We start from the raw sequence: 14,721 nt of genomic DNA on the forward strand, positions 1-14,721 counted from the left end.
GTGGTGTTTCCGATAAAACGGAAACTAGAAACAGCAGAAAGTTCTGGAAGATGAGCTGTGCTGTAAATATAAAACACAAGCCAGTTAAAGTGATAATAACTCAAAGTACAATTTGTAATGCAAAATAAAGACATTTAAAAAGAGTGTATAATAATATTTCTATATCTAACTCTGTTATGTGATGTCCTAGTCTCCATATACACGAATAATGTGGACCTCTCCCATGCGTGTAGCATGTGGATGCATTTGGAAGGTTTTTTAAGAAAAATAATGTGATAGGCTGCACAGAGCACTGCTCATAGCTGCTCAGGAAAAACTGCATTGTATCTATAGGATATTAGAGCTGAACAAAATTTAGAGATGACCTAGTCCAACCTTCTTGCTTCACGGATTAGAAAACCGAGGTTCAGAGAAATTAAATAACTTACCCGAGGTAACACAGATAGAAAGTAGCAGATCTGGGGCTACAATCCAGATGTCCTAGTTCTTCAACCAGCCTTCTTCCTAATATATGAAGGTGCCTCACTAATCTAGTCTCACTCTCCTGCCCTGCCTCTCATCTGCAAGATAGCAGCAAGAATTACTGCAGCATTTCCTCTGATTTCTGATCTTGGGACTTGGTGACCAGGCTACACAGCAACAATGTGTGAGCACCTGGGACACGCCTTCCCACCTACACACACACACACACACACACACACACACACACACACACACACACACAGAGTTAACTCATGTTAAAGACGATCCTGGAAGAGAGCGTGTGCTGTAAGAAGACGACCTTCTACCATGAACTGCTGGGGAAACGCAGCAGGCACTGTTGCCCACCCAATACTATTCTCACTTTCTTCTTGCTAAGAACAGTGCAACTTTGTTCAGCTATCAAGAGATACATCACGCTCAGAGGTGAACCCTGCCTGGCCAAACCAAGTCATTTCATTCTCTCAGACAATGAGATATGAGAGAAAATTGACTGGGAGGCTTTGAGGAAATATTTCCTTCCTGAGAAAATACACACACACACGTGCACACAAACACGTCAGAAGACTGCCACCTTTCCCTTCTTCCTGCTGTTGAATTCAGCTGTGTGAGGATGAGAAGCTTGGCGTTGCTGCACCGAGGAAAGGAAACATCACCCAAAAGCTGATGCCAAAGCAAGAAAGGCGGAAAGAGACTGGCTCCTTGATGACACTGCTGAGCGGCCAAACCGACCTGGAACCACCCCTCCTTCCCTCCAGTTGTGTGAGAGCAGAGGAAACCTAGTTTCAGCCACTTGCCGCTGAAAGCATAGTTACTTTGCCTCTCGGAAGCTCAGCTTTTTCTTAATAAAATGGTGATAACGTTACCTACCTGGCAGGGTGGTTGAGAGGAGGAAATGAGATCATTAAATGCCTAACGTAAAGGAACTCAGTAAATGGTGCCTACCAATATCACGATCATCGTAATCATCACATCAAAATCCTCCAGGGTTGGGATGTTTCCTCTATTCCCCAGTCTCCGTGGCACCTGGAAGCTTTTTCCTACAACAGTGGTCTGGGGAGAGGACCTCCAGCTACCACCTCCTCTCTGGAGGCTGAGGGTGCTTTGGGCCTCGGAGCTGGGCAGCCTATAAAAGAAAAAAGAAAAAGAAAAATCCAGCTTGTAAAATCAAGGCATAACTCGTAGTGCAACATGATGACGTATTGTAAGATCTGAGCAAGCCATTAAGCGTTCATTTCTTCTGCCCTAGAAATACCAATTCTGAAAATTTAGCCACTGGAAATAACCCAAATGAAGAGAAAAACTTTATTCACAAAATCTTTAATTCAGCATTATTTTAGAAGTAAATCAATATTGCTCTTTTATGTAACATTATTATGAAGCCAACACAAAAGTGTTGACTGAAGACTATGTAGGGGAAAGGCAGTGCAATTTTCCATATAGACGTAAATGAAATGAATCGGAATACAGAAGTGTATGTACACTCTGGTTACAACCACATGGAACTGCTATAATTAGGCCAGACTATAATTGGAAAACCAATTATTAAGTGCAACGGAACACAGGAAATAACGGGGCTGCGGATTGTTGAAGAAACTCTGGCCAGAAAAGGGAGGAAAGATGAGAAAGATGACAGTGATAATAGTGGGGCACACAAAGGGCATTGTTTTCTCTCCACTGAGGCCATTAGATGGATTTCAAAGCAATCCAGGCAGCTGAGGCCAGAGCTGAAGCCCCAGGCAGCAAAGATGCAGACGTGGGCCCGCAGCTGTGCTCTGGGAAGCCTCCCATCAGGAGCGCCAGGCCCAGGACGCTCCTCACAGGCACTGGGGAAGATGTACCAGGAAGACATCCCAGCTCTTCAGATGCTGTGAGGGAGGCACAGAGCATCCCAAACCCAGGATTTAGGGAACACGGGGAAAGCAGCTTCCACATGCCATTTGCAAAATAAATATTTCTTGTAGAATGTTTCCTATTGATTCATCCTGTTAGGAGAGCCTTATTTGTAGTTAAAGTACTAGGAAAGCACAGGCAGACAGATTTCTGTGGTCTGGGGAGATCTGTGGAGGGCAATATATCAGCAATATTCCATGAAACCAATTGCCTAGGAAAAGCATGGAAAGGCACAGAGCTATCATAGATATATCTGTTTAAAAGGCATATGAAGGGACTTCCTAGGTGGCGCAGTGGTAAAGAATCTGCCTGCCAAGGCAGGAGACATGGGTTCGAGCCCTGCTCTCGGAAGATTCCACATGCCACGGAGCAACTAAGCCCGTGCGCCATAAAAATAAAAAAAATAAAAAAAAAAAGAACCCATCTGCCAATGGAGGAGACAAGGGTTTGAGCCCTGCTCCAGGAAGATCCCACATGCTGAGGAGCAACTAAGCCCCTGCGCCACAACTACTGAACCTGTGCTCTAGAGCCCATGAGCCACAACTGTTGAGCCCACGTGCCGCAACTACTGAAGCCCACACGCCTAGAGCCTGTGCTCCGCTCCTCCACCACAATGAGGAGCCTGTGCACTGCAATGAAGAGTGGCCCCTGCTTGCTGCAACTAGGGAAAGCCCGTGTGCAGCAACAAAGACTCAATGTAGCCAAAAATAAAAATAATAAATAAATAATAAAATAAATCTTTAAAAAAAAAAAAAAAGGCATATGAAAAAATAAAATAAAAATAAGTATATTTATATTATAAATACTATAAATACAAATAAAATATCTTTGCAATTAGTGTCTACTGTATCTTATGCCTGATTTAAATCTTCATACACAAAAACTACCCCCCATGATGAATGTGGAGTCTGGGGTGGTTGACTTGCTCCTGCATCTGTCTCCTGTGCAATCACTGCGCATGTGGTAGGACAATGTTCTGCTCCAAGGCGGTCCACAGGACACAGTAGAAGCCAGGACCCATGAGGGTGAGACGCACACTACCTTGAAGGAACAGACCTCACTAATCAGACAGCAAGAAGCTGTACCCTCTGGCTATCACCATGTATGACTTCCAATTTGGGATCCCCCATTGTCATTCCACTGGCTCCCCCCACGACTGGTCCCCACTCATCCTTTCCTCTATCCAACTATCTCCTCCTCTGGGAGGGGCCCCAAACAGCAACTCACCTCATGTTTTACATAACACATATTTTACAATGTCCAATATTTAAAATCAAGAAATGAAAGTGAGAAATAATAGAATCTAACATACCACGTAGTCCTGAAAGTCAATGTAATACTGTAACTAAAAGATAAGGAACAAATAAAAGGAAGGTAAATGTAGTAAGAGAATCTTTATTTCCATTGTAAGTGCTCAGGCACAATCGCAGCATCTAAATGTAGGAATAATGTGGCCTCAGTGGTACCTGATACTGCATTTTCCTGTGTCTTATTGGCAACTTAAATGCCACAGGCATTGCTGCTGCAAGAGATGTGATTTTTTTTTTTAATGGTGAAGAGTTCATGCTAAAACTCCAAACAAAACAAAGTGCAAGCTTTCCTCAATTCACAGAGCAGTGACATTTCTGGAAAACGTAATGTACGTGAAACTATGCAGAATATTGTCTGGGTTTACATATGAAACAAAATTAGGCTCTAGGATCAGATAATTTTTAAATAGTGGGCTTTTAAAAATGACAAATATCTCGGGCATTCAAAAGCTGAATTCAAATTCAAGAAACAGTCTTTCTTGTGCAGAATTATCCTGGGCACTGTAGCACATCTAGCATCTCTGGTCCCCACTCACCGAATGCCAGCAGTGTGCCCTTACCAAACTTTCCATGTGCTGCCACTGAGAGGCACTGGTCTCAGCTTATGAGTCGACCCTGTGCTCTCTGCCCGCTTTCTCTGAGCCTGGGGAACCTGGGGAAAGCCTATGCATGGCTATATTTACCTGTAACCAGGCTCCCATAAACACACTGCACCTATGGCAACCACCCTAAATTCAGATACACTGCTTAGGGCTCCACGGTGTTGCCTAATAAAGGACAGTCATAGATGGAGTTAAACGTCTCAGAGAATTTCCACTTTTAGCATGGCTGGAGTGTTGATCCCCGCCACAGTACCCCCCAAAGACAACTTTCACATGCCCCTCACATCACTCACGGGGTGAGGGGTGGGGTGCGGCTGCTGGCTGCAACCCCTCCCTTCCTCTCCCACTGGTCCTTCACCAAGCTGACCACTAAGAAACTGATTAAGAGAAGGTTTACTCAAGAGAGTAAATGCCTCAAAGTATGTTATCGTTTGGGGGGGAAAAAAACCATGAAAAACTAATACATCATACTTGCTCACATATACACAGACTATCTCTAGGAAAATATCTAAGAAGCCGAAGATGTGGGGATATTTTCCCCAGGAAAGGATCTGCATGGCTGGAGGACAGGGGTGAGAGCAAAACTTCCTTGATACTCGTCCCGTGTGTACCTTTTGAATTTTGCATGGAGAGCTTGAAAATATAAACAAATAATATCTGATCTTTGAAAGATGCCGTCCTTGGAAACCAGTTATTTACTTGTGCAAAGCTTTAATTCTAGCACTTTCTCCCTTTGAACCTACCTGTAGAGAGGAGAAAAGTCACCAGGCTCTGTTTCATGATAAACATTCCCTTAAAACCCACCAACTTTCCACTGTTTCCAAACAGCCTGTTTGGACACGGCTTCCACGGTGAGGTACGCACCTGTGCATCCGCTCGTGCCTCCCCCTCCCCCGCCTTCTCCAGGTGGCTGCACAGAAACTGGTCCCTGATCATGGGCTGAATCCATCCCATTGGAAATGTAAGAAGTAGCGTTCTGGCTTATGTCATTTCTTTGTGAGTGCAAGAGAGTATGCCTCGATCTTTCGGGCCTGAATACCTGCACGAGAATTGGCAAAAATATATTTCTAAACGTATTCCCTGAACCATGGGACGCTACCCCACTGGCCCTCATGGGAAGCCTTAAGTTCTAGGGACAGCAGAGGTGCGGCCCAAGACCCTTGTCTCTCCTGGGATCAGTGAGTCCAGCAGAGCCCCTCTTCTTTATTACAGCTCTGGAAGCTGCAGTCACAGGCTTACACAGCTGCATGTCCCTCTCCAGCCACACCTCTGCTTCTGATGGCTCCGCTTTCCTTATTTCACGGTACTAACCTGGGACCAGGTACCCGATGCGGGGCTGAGTACCTGATGTGCGTTGACCTCCCAATAACTCTTCAAGTTAGGTACCACAGTATTATCATCGTCTCCATTTTACAGACAAAGAAACTGAGGCACAGAGAAATTCAGGAACATGCATGAGGTGACACAGCACATAAGCAGTGGAGGCCAAGTGTGCCCCTAGATGGTCCCAAACCAAAGCCCACTCTTAAACCTGCTCTTCATTGCCTCCCCGGTCAGCAGCCCTTCCAAAGCTCCCCACACGAGGGCGTCCGACGAAAAGCTTTCCTCCTTGCTGAGCCGAAGGGATGAGGCTGGAGTGTACAGAGGTAATTCAGGCCACATGGCCTTTGGGGAGAACCAGAGCCCCATTCAACGTAATTGCTGTTTCCCTGGTTCTCATCTTCTCCAGCTGATACGGAACCTTAGCCCTCAGGAAAGCCTCCTTTGTTTCCGGGAGAGACTGGGCAGTGCTCAGGGGGCCTCCCCCGAATGCTTGTCTAGACCCTAGAGGGTGATGTCTCTCTAAGAGCCCAAGGTTGGTACTGCAGACAGGCCTCCGGATGGCCTGCATGCTGGCCCCGGGGCCCCAGGCTACCCTGAATCCGCAGGGCAGGAGGCTAGTGTCCCTCCCCTCACTGTTACCTGGTGCCCTCAGCACCCAAGCAGCCTGGTATGGTGCCTCTGAGCCCAAGTCAATGACTTCTTCCATCTCTGCCTGCCCCCCTTCTCTCCCCTGGGCTCAGACAAGGGGAACCAGGGCCAGAGTAGCCTCCCTGGGCTCCCAGCCCCCAAGCACACCTTATCCTCAGCCCCATGTGTCCTTATCCTCTGTCAGCCCCAATCCTCCTGCAAAGTCCTGGCAGATTTCTGGCAGGATTCCCACTGATTCGTCAGCCAGGCCTGGACAGGGCTGGGTCCCGTCTTCCTCTGACCACTCAGCACACGGATAAAATGGACAAGCCCCCGCTCCAGACAGTCCTTTATTGCTTTGAGACTGTGCACTTCCTTATAAAATCCAGTTTTAGCAAGAGCCTGGCTAAGTCCATTTCATCAGAATCTCTGTCCTTAATATCTGACCAGGTCCCTCATCCTCGCCTTCCCCCAAGTGATGTCTGACCACCCTGGCCTGTCTTTAGTGAAGACTCTGTTAGGTCAGCTTAGCCGGACCCCCCTCTCCCCTCGTGTTTCTTCTTAGTAGTTTTCCATCCACTGACACCCCACCCCTCGGCTTCTTGGCTATAAATCCTCACTTGCCCACGCGGTATTGGGAATGCAGCCCAGTTCTGTAGGAAGTTCTCTTTTCCCCTATTGCAATAGTCCCAAATAAAATCTTTTTTTGACGACTTTAAGCATTGTCCAGCTCTGGTTTTTCTTTGACAATAATTCCACCTCCAAACCCCTTCCATCATGCTTCTGTCTCTCGCCACACATACCTCGGCCCTTGCAAAACGACTGCAGCCACAACCACAGGCACACAAAAGAACAGAACAACAGTAACATCAACAACAGGACACAGTGGTGCCTGTTTATGATCTTCTCCAATCGTTCCCTCCTATTAAAACAGAGCAGCCTAACAACAACGACTGTTACAACGACGTGCTTGCCATCTGCAAAGCACTTTCTTGGTGAGTAACACGACATGGTGAAAGAGATGAACTATAAATCTCAGCAAGGTCATGAGCAAATACTTTATCCTGTCTGAGCCTGTTTCTTCGTTGGTAAGAGGAGAGAATCACAACCCCCAACTTGGTTCTTGACATTTTAATGAAAGAATGTGCTGGGAAGCAGAATTGTCACTGGTTACGAGAGCCAAATCAGTGGAGCTTCAGATCCACATCAGAGGAATCTGCTACGGAAGCAAGGGCTTCTGACTGGCCAACTTTTAGAAAATTCTACTTTCCGGAGGTATCGTTTTTACTGGGAAAAATGTAATGACACTTCAAGAAAAAAAAATTAAGCAATGAGCTTAATCACCTATAGTTCCACCACATGAACACAACTTTTTAATTTTTATGGTTATATATATATACCTATTTTGGTTTACCTTCAACTTTTAAACCTATTTTTTTTTAAGTGTTTTAATCCTACTTAGGCAGTTTTTAAGCACATATGGTTCCAACCAAATGAAAGAATCTCTAGACGCCAGAAACACACAGAGGCATGAGCTGAAGGAGAAGGTCTGAGTCTCGGATTTCTCCGCCAAGGGGATCCCAGGGTTTTGAGGGGAAGAGCACGAGAAACAGCTGAACAAGGGAGGGCTCTGGGCTGGGAGCCCTCTGTCCCGCACAGGGCGTCTGAGCTGCTGAGCACCCAGGGCTGGCGCCGGGCCTGGCCGGGGGCATCTTTGTGGCACAGCCCCAGCAGGACCGTTTTGCTCAGGGAGCCCCAGGGCCGAGGGAGGGGCTGAGGAGCCCGAGCCCCACCCCCAACCACCTGGAAAAAGGAAGCAGAAAAAGGAGAACTGGCCACAGCCACTATACTTGTTTCACATCTCACCATCTGGACGGAAAGCAGCTGCAGGGGGAGGACTGCCACAGAGAGGGCGCTTTCGGCCGCAGCCTAATAACACTGAGGTAATTTTAATTTTCACTCTTCTACCCCTGGCATGAGACATGAATAGAGGCTGTCTTATTTTCCTCCAGGGGTGGCTGAAATACACTCCTGGGCGTGAGATGTCCCTTCACCTGTTTCAGCCAAGGTTGCCCCCGACTAAAGCGGGAACAAGTCTCAGTCTTAAAATGTGAGATTCTTGAAAAACGTGTGTCACGTTCTGGAGGTAATTTACCTTGGTAAGACCCGGGAAGAATCCGCTTTGCTCTGACCTGTGCATTTGTCCGCGGTCAGCAGTATTTATAAATAGCCCCTGTTGACAGGATGTGCCCTGGTCCGGTGGGGGATTCCAAAGGCTGCAGAAGTTGCCATGAGCCGGCTGCCCCCTTCCCTCAGGGCACTGACCCCAAGATAACTTCCCCTTCAGGGTTCAGGCTCACAGGAGGACGACAGAGGCTGGAAGCCACAGACCAGCAAGAATCGAAGGCATCTTTCAGTCACTTCTGCTGAACGGGGTTTGTCTACCTGGAACGTCGCAGGGCCTCCTTGCTCTAACTACCAAGGAATGTGAGCGCACATTCCGTGTCTTTCACGGGGAGGCCCTAGCCTCGTCTCTGCCGCAGGCACCCCTCGGAGACAGGTCAGCTGATGCTGACTGACACAACCCCAGTCCGGGCCCTTTCCAAGCCCAGGCCTGTGTTTGAAATATGACACTGTAAAGATACTTTCCTATTTGGGGTGGAGAAGCACTTATTCCATGTGCCTGCATGGATTTGTGTTCCTTCAGGAAAGCAGGGCTGACGTGTGCACCTGGCCTTTCTCCCCTAGGGTCTGGCAGTGGCCCCCATGGGGTCTGTGAATTCCCGAGGTCACAAGGCAGAAGCTCAGGTGGTGATGATGGGCCTGGACTCGGCCGGCAAGACCACGCTCCTGTATAAACTGAAGGGCCACCAGCTGGTGGAGACCCTGCCCACCGTGGGTTTCAACGTGGAGCCCCTCGAAGCCCCTGGGCACGTGTCTCTGACTCTCTGGGATGTCGGGGGGCAGAGCCAGCTCAGGGCCAGCTGGAAGGACCACCTGGAGGGCACGGATGTCCTCGTGTACGTGCTGGACAGCACAGACAGCACCCGCTTGCCCGAGGCGGTGGCCGAGCTCACGGAGGTGCTGGACGACCCCCACTTGGCCAGCGTCCCCCTCCTGGTGCTGGCCAACAAGCAGGAGGCGCCCCACGCCCTGCCGCTGCCTGAGATCAGAGCCAGGCTGGGCCTGCACAGGTTCCAGGGGCTCTGCTGGGAGCTGCGGGGCTGCAGCGCCCTCACCGGAGACGGGCTGCCCGAGGCCCTGGGGAGCTTGAGGCGCCTCCTGAAATCCCGCAGCCACTGTGTCTCCAGGTGAGCGCAGGGGCAGGCCGTGGGGAGAGCCGGAAGCCTCGACCCGGGCAGAGCAGCCTGTCTTCTTTGCTGACGTGGACCAGAAGACCAGCTAATCCTGGAGAACCTCAAGTTCAGTTTATCAAACAAGGAATCCCCCTGCGCTCGGGCAGAATATTTTCATCTTGGGACTTATTGTACCCGGTGTTTATGTTGAAAATCAACTATTATTTGAATAATAATACTCTAAGGGGAAAAAGAAACGTACCTCAACGTACTTCGTTTAGTAACTCATTACCACGTGTGAACTAAGCAATTACAATAATAGAACAAAAGGTTACAGAATAATTAAGACCTAAATTCACAGAGGGAAAGAGGTTTCAAAATGGGATCAGAATATCACCTGGATATGGTCACGACCTTATGAGTGATTTTCCCTGGTAGCCCCTGGGTATACACCACCATCACTCTGAGGCAAGCAGTCAGGACCAGTAGGATCGCGTCTGCTTCTGCAGGATCTTGGGTTTAGAAGTTCGCTGGGGCGCTCAGCCCAGGCAGAGGCCGGGAGTTCAGGCCTTCCAAAATTGATCCTCTTCTTTGATCCTGATAAACACTTCCCCAACTTTTTGTTATCCTGTGCTGGTCTTTTTCTAAAACCATTGTTTTCTTTCTGTTCTCCTTCTCTTTTCCTTATAGCACATAGGTTTCCTTGAAGATCAGATTAATCAATGATTTCATTCATTTATTCATTCACTTAATCAAAAAATACGTCGAGTATTGAATTTGTGGCAAAAGGCAATGAGCTTTAGATGTGAAGCTGGACCTCCAGGCGGGAAGTGTGAATTTTGAAGATATGTACAACAGCAATGAACCTCTTACTATTAATAGTGAAAATAAACTTGAATACAGCATCCTAGAAGGGTTTTCGGGTGATCTTTACCTAAGATCCATGAAGCTCCTGAAATTATTTGCACAATGTTATGCTTTGGGCCATTATTCATTCTTTTTTAAAAAGATTAATTAATTAATTGGCTGCTTTGGGTCTTTGTTGCTACGTGCAGGCTTTCTCTAGTTGCGGCAAGCAGGGGCTACTCTTCATTGCAGTGCGTGGGCTCCGCATTGTGGTGGGTTCTCTTGTTGCTGAGTACAGGTTCTAGGCACGTGAGCTTCTGTAGTTGCAGCATGCAGGCTCAATAGTTGTGGCTCAGCAGCTGTGGCGCACGGACTTTGTTGCTCTGAGGCATGTGGGATCTTCCCGGACCAGGGATTGGACCCGTGTCCACTGCATTGGCAGGCAGATTCTTAACCACTGTGCCACCAGGGAAGTCCTTGGACCATTTTTCTAGGGAAGAAGATCCATAACTTTTATCACACTTTCAAAGGCACCTGTGACTCCCTAAGATAAGAATCACTGATCTGGTCTCATCCCTCATGCAACCCAGGAATATTTTCTGTAATCTGAGTTTTTAAGGCAAGCAGCTTCCATTTGGTACCTGCTCTCATGTTAAAAATGTTGGATATTCCTTCCCATCCCAGGCTACCATCAGCCTCCTTAAAGCTCTTTATTTATTTATTTATTTTATTGGCTGTGTTGGGTCTTCGTTGCTGCACACGGGCTTTCTCTAGTTGCGTCAAGCGGGAGCTACTTTTCATTGTGGTGCGCAGGCTTCTCATTGCTGTGGCCTCTCATTGCAGAGCACGGGCTCTAGGTACGTGGGCTTCAGTAGTTGCAGCACATGGGTTCAGTAGTTGTGGCTCACAGGCTCTAGAGCGCAGGCTCAATAGTTGTGGCGCACGGGCTTAGTTGCTCCACGGCATGCGGTATCTTCCTGGGGCAGGGATCGAACCCGTGTCCCCTACATTGGCAGGCAGATTCTTACCCACTGCGCCACCTAGGAAGTCCTCCTTAAAGCTCTTGATGGTGGTTCTGCACTCTCTGGAGTGACACAATCACTCCAACATCTGAGAGGCCTCTCTATCCAAAGTCTCTCCTTCTAACATCAGGTTAGGCATGCCTAGTTCTTTCCAACACTTGCCAATCAATGTGTTTCAAGATAGCCTATGTTAGACACAGGAAAGTGCCAAGATGCAAAGACAAAGTTGATGAGGCCTCTAGCCTCATGGAGCTCTGGATGGGGAAGCAGGAGGACATGACTCCCATAAAAACGAGAGGTTGAGAGTTTACTGAGTTTACTGAGCATGTACTGGGGCCAGTTACATGCTCAGTGCTTTACAGAGATTCTCTCTAATTCTCCCAACGCTGTGAAGTAGGTATCAGTCCCATTTTATATAATTAGACACTGAGGCTCAGAGAGGTGGTGACTTGCTTGAAGCATGCCTCTGAAGGGACATTTCTAGAATTCAAAACCAGATAGTCTAGCCCTGATGATGCCTGCATTCTTCCGCGACATCATGCTTCTAGAAGGCTTAAGCCAAGCTTGACCTTCGGTTGGCAGATGAGATGGGGAAGCAGTCTAGTCAGTGGAAAGAGACTGCTTGGAGGCATGAGAGAGAGTGTAGGAAGGACGATTAAGCCAGAAAGACCGAAACAGGAGGTTGGGGTGAAGGGTGGGATGTATTACAACAGGAAACAAAACTGGAAAGTTTAGCTCCAAATTGAGGAAGGCTTAGACTTTCATAATCAGGAGTTTGTCTCGGAGAAGTGAAATCATCTGGCTTCCATTTAAGAGGCTAATTTAGCCACAGTGTGGAGATGAATAAAGAGAAGAGGGGACACTGGGAACGGAAAGGCGGGGAGCCCAGCTGGATGCCCATCGCAGTTACGGAGGAGAGGAGAGGAAGACAGGAACATCAGGAGCCGTTTTTAAGAGAAAAGGCTGAGAGAGGAAGCACCTGGAGGTGCTCAAGATGTTGAGTCTGCGTGGCAGGCGGGATTGGAGTGAACTGAGGAGGTGGACAGCAGGAGCAGGTTGGGAAGGAGCCGGAGCTGCTGGGCTCTGCTTTTGAAATGCTGAGTCTGAATGTGTTTATAGCTCTTTTCAGATTGTCGTGTCATCTGCAGACCTTAAGGCAGCAAGGACCCTCTGGAGGCATCTGCTGGTTTCTGCCTGTGGAGGCTCATTTCCTCACATGATTCGTCATTTTTTATTGTGAGTTCATCTTCAGTAGGATTTGTTTTTCCTGTGTGCCTCTCATGTGCTCTTGGCTGCGACAGTGTCTCTACATGGAGTGCTTTCACATTAGCGTCTACTAGGATTCTGGAGGTTTCAATTGTTTTAGATCAAACATTATGTTAGTTTCTCTGCTTGGGGCTCAGGGACCTCACAGGAAGTAGGAATCGGAACTCTGCACTCATTCACCGCACAGGCCCCAGGGATGCGCTTGACGGGCGACTATTTTTCTTTGCAGTCATATCCCAAGGTAGACCGTTTGCCTCTGCACGCCTTGCCGAACTGGTGGGCGGAATTTTCCAATCCCCTTTTAAGAAAGGGACACCGCTTCAATGCTCTTGCTATTCCGCTGAGCTTAGATCAAAATTTTCTCTCCTTCAAGCAAGAGTGAGCCCACATCTCCTGTTTCCACAAAGGACTACAGCCCGGTCCCTAGAGCCTATATTTGGCTCCTCTCAGATTCCCCTGGACTCCGGGCTTCACTTAACTGCTTCAGCTATGGTTTCTCTCTTCATTTCTACCTCTTGAGGATTTCTCTCTCTCTCTTTTTTTTTTGTTCAAGAACAGCCTACATTAAAACAATTTTTTTTGATTATAGTTTACCCAACACTTATGACTCCATACTGGAATAGGGTCCATCTGCCAGGTCGCTAGGTGTCTGCCAGGGTCCCCAGGAAAGGCTGAGCCCCCAGAAGTGGCCAGTGAGAGCAGACGTAGGGCCCAGAGCCAGTGCTGGGGAGGAGGCGAGGATGCCCCACCGCACACAGGCAGTGGTCTGGCTTTGCCCTCTCCAGGCCTCCCATCCTTCCTCCTGCTCCCACTCCAGCAAGGGTGGCTCTGGAGGGAGCGTGGAACTTTTAGAACTTTCCCGAAGACCTTGGGGTAGGTAGCTGGCCTTGCCCGCCAGGAGCGAGAGTGGCAACAGATCAACGCTGGCCCATAGGACTGGGAATTCCACTCCTAGCCACTGCCAACTGAAGGGCAGGGCAGTCAGTGGTCAGTAGGGTAGCCTCAGCCCTTACCGCCCCACTCAAGGCAGGCCAAAGCCCCCCAGGGATGTGGTGGGGGCACATGGAAGGGCTTTTCCCTCCTGCTCTTCTGCTGAGAGGTACACATACACATGTGTATGTATACAGGTACTTACATCACAGAGCTACAGCACAGGGAAACTTAGGAAAGAACAAATCATGCCTTCTGTTTATTTTGTTTTTTAAAAGGTGCACTCCTTATGGGAGAGGTATCTTGTGTGCTCCAATTCACCCACACCTTTCAGATCCATCAGCCTCCCATGAATCCACGAGCGGGAGTGAGGAGGTGCATGAGCAGACGTGGCTGAAAAGCGTGTGTCTATTTCCTTCTTACACGTGAATGAATCCGTGCTGGTTTTCTTTCTGCAAACACTGTACACAGCGAGATTTGTTCCACGTTGGAGAGCTGATTACCCCTTCGAACACGGGTCCAGCTTCTCCCTTTCTGACTCATTGATTCTGAAGATGTTTCTCTTTCCCCTCTTGGATAGAAGCAACCCTTTGGTGAAAGTAAGAACTGCAAGAGTTGGGTTCTGGTTTGGTCCTGCTGAGTTCTGGGTCTCGCCTGTCTGTCCTCACAGATGTCCACACTTGCCTCCTCCACTAGGTCTGCGGGAAGCTGTATCCTTTAAAGTGGGCCAGGCCTCCATCCCCAGCACGTGGGTGAGCCAGGACCTTGCCTTCCTTCTCATCCTCCAGGTTTTAGAAAGCACGACACTGCAAGTGTCAAGTGGTGCGGTGAGGTCACCCCACAAAAGACTTGTGCTTTCCTCAGAACCCACCTGATGCAACGCAACGCAACGCTGGTGGGGCGTCGCTCCCTTCCAGAAGCCCCAGTCCCGCAGACAGACAGATGCAAGTCAGTCAAGCAGGAATGAGGAGATTGTTCAGGCTGTGTCTCTCGCCACAGAGCCTGGGTCAAGGTGGGAGAGTCCCCAAGTGAGCGGGAGGTGGAGATTCCGACCTTTCCTGCCAACTCTTGGGCCTGAAAGTGCAAAAGCAAATTAAAAATATGGGGCTTAGCTCTCCCTGTTGAA

The 14,721-nt window shown here is 48.5% G+C and overlaps 2 protein-coding genes across 4 annotated transcripts in view; one reads left to right on the forward strand and one right to left on the reverse strand.

Annotated features, from left to right (window-relative positions):
• Window positions 1–14,721, reverse strand: part of RCBTB1 (RCC1 and BTB domain containing protein 1) — a 104,554-nt gene that overhangs the window by 72,832 nt on the left and 17,001 nt on the right. The window contains exons 1-2 of one of the 2 annotated variants that reach the window (XM_057707116.1): window positions 8,391–8,589; window positions 1,426–1,606 (exon numbers count right to left, since the gene is read on the reverse strand). The gene's annotated coding sequence lies outside the window, so the exon portion shown is untranslated. Of the gene's footprint in view, window positions 1–1,425; window positions 1,607–8,390; window positions 8,590–14,721 lie in introns of those variants that run through there. The other variant, XM_057707118.1, reaches the window with a different exon arrangement.
• Window positions 8,047–10,634, forward strand: ARL11 (ADP ribosylation factor like GTPase 11). 2 transcript variants are annotated; one of them, XM_057707129.1, is made up of 2 exons: window positions 8,047–8,178; window positions 8,984–10,630. In XM_057707129.1, the coding sequence occupies exon 2, from the start codon at window positions 9,002–9,004 to the stop codon at window positions 9,548–9,550; it is 549 nt and encodes a 182-aa protein (XP_057563112.1). In that variant the 5' UTR covers window positions 8,047–8,178; window positions 8,984–9,001; the 3' UTR covers window positions 9,551–10,630. The 2 variants fall into 2 exon arrangements, with proteins under 2 accessions (XP_057563112.1, XP_057563113.1); XM_057707130.1 differs by lacking the exon at window positions 8,047–8,178 and adding an exon at window positions 8,665–8,795 and having other exon boundaries at window positions 8,984–10,634.

Source organism: Hippopotamus amphibius, chromosome 14 (assembly GCF_030028045.1).
Source record: "Hippopotamus amphibius kiboko isolate mHipAmp2 chromosome 14, mHipAmp2.hap2, whole genome shotgun sequence".
Classification (NCBI taxonomy): domain Eukaryota; kingdom Metazoa; phylum Chordata; class Mammalia; order Artiodactyla; family Hippopotamidae; genus Hippopotamus; species Hippopotamus amphibius.